The sequence below is a fragment of the Ctenopharyngodon idella genome, chromosome 7 (assembly GCF_019924925.1).
Source record: "Ctenopharyngodon idella isolate HZGC_01 chromosome 7, HZGC01, whole genome shotgun sequence".
NCBI lineage: Eukaryota > Metazoa > Chordata > Actinopteri > Cypriniformes > Xenocyprididae > Ctenopharyngodon > Ctenopharyngodon idella.
Genome location: NC_067226.1, coordinates 13463551 through 13469316, shown reverse-complemented (window position 1 = coordinate 13469316; position 5766 = coordinate 13463551). Strand labels below are relative to the sequence as shown.

Sequence of the window (5766 nt, the reverse complement as noted above, 5' to 3'; positions counted from 1 at the left end):
GTAATAGGAAGCGAAGTTGCCTTTGAACTGATGACACCACAGTTAGAATACCGTTTGTGAGGATGTTATATGTTCCTGTGCGAAGGACCATGGGAGATTCATGTGTGTGCATAGGCCACGTGCGCTGATAACTACTGACAAATTACACAGCGCATAATTTTAACAATTTATATTATGTGGCTTATATGCACTCATGTATTTACCCTGCATGCATTGTCTCACCTTTAACTGTCTCATCCAGGTCCTCATGTAGGCCTAAGTGTCCCACCCTGCTCACTTGTATGTGGTTTTCTTTCCCGATGGTTAGAGAATGGTAATGGCACTGATAAGGTTGAGTTCTTTGTTCTTATGCAGCTGGGTAAACGTACAAGTAGGGTAAATTAGGCATTGGTTAAATCAGTAACTAATGTTTCAAATTGACTGCTACCTGTTCAGTATTTGGTTAAATCATTGCTTACTAGTTATCATAACCATCATAATGTGTTATATCTGCATCTGTATCCCATTTTAACATTTGAACATTCTTTTGTTACTTTGCCCCTGTGAATTTTAAAATGTTGCTTGACTACCCTACTAGCCTTTTAGGACCCAAGGGTAAAGCACAGTTATAAAGATTAGCCAGATTTTAGTTTCTGCTATGCATTGAAGTCACATTATAGGGCAGGTGTTTTTTGAGTAATGAGAGTCTGTTGCAGAGAAATGATTCACCAAAATGCACAGCTTATTTTTCACTGAGAATGTGGCTGAAAGTGGCTTATTAATTGAAAAACAAGAAGCATTTCAGATCACATTCAGTGTCCGAGTATAGTTCTCATGGCCCTGGACTGATAGGAGTGGGTAGTGATTATATTTAAATGTCCTCTAATTGATTCGAAGAAGCTCCTTGGCAAAGACCAGATGGATCTCAGGGTTTATTACCCAATAAAGCATGTCGTTATTAATAAAGGAGGAAATGCACTTATGCGAAATAGACCTCAATTAGATTTCTAAAAAGACCATTAAAATAGTCGTGCTGTGGAGTAGGCTAATCCAGCATACTCTCTTTCTTTATCATTTTCATTTCATGTCCTTCCTAAGTACAAGCGCTCTGTCTTTAGCTAATACTACAGGCTAATTTTCAACATTACTTTGTGAACATGACAGAAAAAGACTTCCGGATAGATAGAACATGAAGTGTCAAAAATCAGCGGAAAGGTCAGTCTAATTTCACTTCACTTAAAGTCTAACATAAATATAAAAGACACCTAAAATAGCCCCTGTGATGTGCTCTGATGATGGATGGACTTTGTTTCAAAGGTTCATTATTGGGTGCCCATTGCTACAGTGGTGAGAAATGTTTCGCCATATTCGAGTATGCTTACTCGCACATTTGCACGGATATGAGAGCTCTATAAACAGCGATTCCCATGACCCGACCGTGCCACTGACAACAGAGACCGCTTCACATCAAGCCTTGTTGAGGGTTTTTCCTTCACGCTTGTAATGGAATATACGAGTTCAACAGTTACAAATTAAAAAGGTCCTCCGAAATTACAAAATAATAATAATAATAATTTTATTCACAGAGCGTAACTGAGAAGCATAAACAATAATTTACATGCATTTTAAAAGCGATTTCGTTATAAATACATTGTACAAAAATAAACAGATCACATATGGTTCTGGTTGTAGTTGATTTTCTTTATCCCACTTGAGTTCAGAAATTAATACGCAGTGGTTATCGAATAGGATCATCTTAATGATGCTAATTATTTCTGATAGTGATAGGCCTACTCATCTATTTTGCTTGATGAAATGCGATTTTACCACATGCTCTGCAACCATATCATCAGGCTACCTTCAGGAGTATCCAGTCAATGTTTGAAAGTAATACAAACAGCTCGTGTGGACGTCCACCTCAGCACTTCCATAATGACTGCAAGATGATAACATGCATATCACATACTTCGCTTTTATGGGTGTTTTTTTGTAAAAAGAAGTCTCATGGTTGTGGACTTATATCACTGGTGTTGGCTCGTTCATCCTCGGAGGAACAATCAGATGAATTCAGCATGTAATTGTCTCCTTCTTCGTCGTCACTGTCTCTGAAGTCCCGTATTCTGTTACTTTTCACTGAATCTACCTTCTGGTAGTCCTTCTCTAGTCCGTCCATTTTGTCCTGGTTTCCTTTACCTTTCTGCTTCTCGGCCTCCTGGGCGGCTTGTTCTTTTGCCTTTTTACTGCGCTTCCATTTCATACGCCTGTTCTGAAACCAGATTTTCACCTGGAAATAAAAACATGACATCTCATTCGTAAACGATATAGCTAATCAACTTTGGCATTATTTGACGTTATGTTAATCAGCCATATTTAGATTAAACCGTTTTCTATTAGCTATTATATTTATCAAAAACTACATTTCAACAAATTAATTTAGACTTTTTTTTCATTACAGAAGTATTTATCCAGGCGATGCATTAAAAAACCCGATGGTTTACCTGTGTCTCTGTTAGCATTAGTGATGTGGCCACTTCAAAGCGTTTTGGTCTAGATAGATATTTATTCAGCTTAAATTGATGCTCAAGTTCAAGGAGCTGCTGGCTTGTGAACGCGGTCCTGGGTCTTCTGCACTTCCCGAGCAAGTTTGACTGCGCCTGGCCTACAAAATGAAAAAAATTACATTTTTAGCCTAGATATTTCATCATATATTTCGTAAAACACAGCAGAAATAAATAAATTGTAATGTTTATATGTTGGAAATATTATTAAAAAAAAAAAAAAGAAAGATTCCAATTAGAACAAAAAAGATTTAGCTATGCTGATACCATAAGAACCTTTTAAGTTTTGCAAAGATTTTTATAGCCTACTTTTTTTTAGAAAACCACCTACAAACTGATGCTGTAAAGAACCCAAAAACGAAAACTGGTCTACAAAACTCAACATCAATTTCTATAATCTCCAAAGAAGCTATAAAACAAACTTGTTAGTGTTATTTGATGAAAATGCTTCTGCACTGAACCGTTGAATAATTTATTTTTGAGAGTGGCACGGGCAGTGGACCTGTAGGCCCTGCTTTTCACATTTTTATTTTATTTTATTTTAAAGTAGGCCTATAGCAGCAGTTTTAGTGCACTGCACTCACACTGAATTTTTAACACACCATGTAATTTATAAAATGGGACGGCAAGAAATGTTAAATGCTCTAATTCTTAAGCCCCCAGAGCAATTCCCAATCACACATGGCCTCTATGTGCCACGGCATTGTCAGTACATCTGGTAACATTTCCACCCTGTCTGATTTGTTTGGGAGAGGTTTGAGAAAATCTGCAGACGAGCAGCGGAACAGAGAGACAGTGTCTGCAGTGTACACAGTTGGCAGGCTGTGGTTTTCACACTCGTCCGCCACTTTCCCTCTGTCCATTATCTGTCCATTTTAGCCCCTCTTTGAAAGAGAGTGCTCGTTCAGTCTCAGCTTTACTGACCCTGCACGCGCTTGTTATATCAGGCTACTGTGATCCGTTGCTCAGAACAAAGTCTCAAGGCAGTATTTACGGGGGCTTGGGGCAAAAATCTTATGATTATTTTTATTTATTACAGCATACAGTAGAAGAGTTGTTGAAAATAAACAGCGTTTTTCTGTAAGATCAAAATATGTAGGCTAATTCAACGCTAATTAATGAATTACAGAATAAAATACGTAGCACACATAAACAAATTGAATAGCCTAAAATAGGCTACAATTAATAATAATAACAACAACAACAGCCTAATACGTTATCTATTTAACCACGTGCATTTCAAATGTGACTCACCACTGAAATCTGCCATTTTGGGCAGCATCATTCCCGCAGTTGACACCCTCAGCCAGTGATCGAGCTGAAAGGAGCTGGCGGTGAGTTTGAGGGGGTCACTGGGATGATGATGATGCGACCCATGCGGATACGAGTACGACAGCGCCGGGTGCTGACCGAGCGCTGCTGCTGAATATGTGTACATTGGATGACCGTAGAGAGCCTGAGGAGGAATCCCGGTGCTGCTCTGAGGGTGTAGTCCGACCATGCCCGAATGTGGAGAGTTTAAGAAACCCGGTTTGGGAATCAACCCGCAAGACGATATCCTGGGGGGAGATGGAGTCGCGGTCCGAAGTGCTTCGGAGTTCGTGTTCAACTCTGACGCCTGGACACTTTCGGAGGAGGATGATATGGAAGAGGTGGGCAGGGAGGTTACCAGCGCCAGCGGCGAGGTCTGCACTTTTGGTGGATCGACAGCCAGAAGCGCGTCGATTCGAAAGTTTTTAGATTTCTCCATCTGGCCCACCTCACAAACAGATTAACGCGTCGTTCGCAACTTTACAAGGCTGTCACGAGTGTCACCGTTCCTCTCCTTAAAGTTATGATCTTGGCCAAGGTGTGCAAGCCAGAAGTCCACTTGTCAACTGCTGCCCGAAAGGGTGTGGATTGGTCATCACGTCATCCTTGTGGATATCCGATTGGACAGTGATTTCACCGTGTTCACAGTGCGCTTAGTAGAAATTCAGTAGTCCTCAAAAGATAAGAATTTCCTCTTATCGTTCGTGGAAAGTTAAGGGTGTGTGAAAAACAGGGGGGAAAACAATTCCTATATGTGTGTGTATAACACACAACACGCACATACTTTATACATTTTGCTTACATAATCAAGTGCAGAATTGAAGAAAAACCTAACTGTTTTAAGAAAGAATTGAAACGCAATGATTAACATCAAATTCTCGTCTTAATACAGAACAGAAACATTTTCATTGCATCTCTTAAAAAGAGTTTAATGGTGTTATGATCACGATATCATTGTTTTCGATGCAAAAGAATAAGCTTGAAATATTAACTAAGATGTCTAATTAAATGGCTAAACTATCCTGTTCACTCGGATGTAGATAATTCATTCAAACTATATCATTCATTTATAATTGTAAAGATAACATTTATGCTTATTTGTTTTAAAAAGAGAATGACAACTATCCACCAAGAGCTACTGAATTGTATGTGCACGCATAGGGCTATGGGCGTTTGTTTGTTTTTTAATTGATCATATGAATGAATAACAAAGTGGCATATAGCTTACGCAAATGATATTAAATTCTGAATTCTGAATAATTAAGAGAACAAATTTGTGGAAAGACTGTCCTCACACCAAACAGACCTTGTCACATTTATTTGTACTCCAGTGAATATTTTTGAACAGTCAATGATACAGTCAATTTTTTTTTTTTTAGCAAAGATTGAAACAGTACAACAATGATGAAACATAAAACAATTGATACAAAATGTAAAAGGTAACACAATGATCAGAACAGTGTTTTGAACAACAACCATTTAATATTTAATAAATCATACATTTAATAATTTAATAAATTATTAAATGTTGCCTAATACATAATATTTAAAACGCATGTGACAACTTGCCCCCCCCCCCCCCCCCCCCCCCCCCCCACCTGACATATATGAAAAATACCTTTGTCCTGAGAACACAGTTCAACCTTTTATTTGAAATCGACCTTGAATATATTTGACCTTTGCCAGTTTGATCTTTATTGTGATCATTTGTTTACAAAACAGCCACGGTGTACACAAATATTAATTTATTAAAAGTTTACTAGAGGATAAAATTCACAAAATAATTTTAATTTAAGTGGATTTTTAACTAGCCATTGCAAACACATTTTGACTTGAAAACCTTGTGACAACTTTTCCGCGTCACATGTAGCGCCGGTCTTTATATGCTCTAAAAACATCTTAATTACGTGATTAACAG

General features: G+C 38.1%; 1 protein-coding gene across 1 annotated transcript; it reads right to left on the bottom strand.

Annotated features, from left to right (window-relative positions):
* Positions 1-1712: 1712 nt before the first annotated feature.
* mnx1 (motor neuron and pancreas homeobox 1) lies at positions 1713-4340 on the bottom strand. The gene is made up of 3 exons (XM_051900467.1): positions 3792-4340; positions 2478-2638; positions 1713-2263 (listed from the first exon to the last, which is right to left on the bottom strand). The coding sequence occupies exons 1-3, from the start codon at positions 4285-4287 to the stop codon at positions 1982-1984; spliced, it is 939 nt and encodes a 312-aa protein (XP_051756427.1). The 5' UTR covers positions 4288-4340; the 3' UTR covers positions 1713-1981.
* Between the last annotated feature and the right edge of the window lie 1426 nt (positions 4341-5766).

What these genes read in the sequence shown, in the direction of transcription:
- mnx1 (XM_051900467.1), bottom strand. Translation starts at nt 4,287, where the DNA reads ATGGAGAAATCTAAAAACTTTCGAATCGACGCGCTTCTGGCTGTCGAT. An exon ending in CAAAATGGCAGATTTCAGTG is followed by an intron (nt 2,639 to 3,791) that starts GTGAGTCACATT and finishes TTCATTTTGTAG; the next exon opens with GCCAGGCGCAGTCAAACTTG. An exon ending in TAATGCTAACAGAGACACAG is followed by an intron (nt 2,264 to 2,477) that starts GTAAACCATCGG and finishes TTTTATTTCCAG; the next exon opens with GTGAAAATCTGGTTTCAGAA.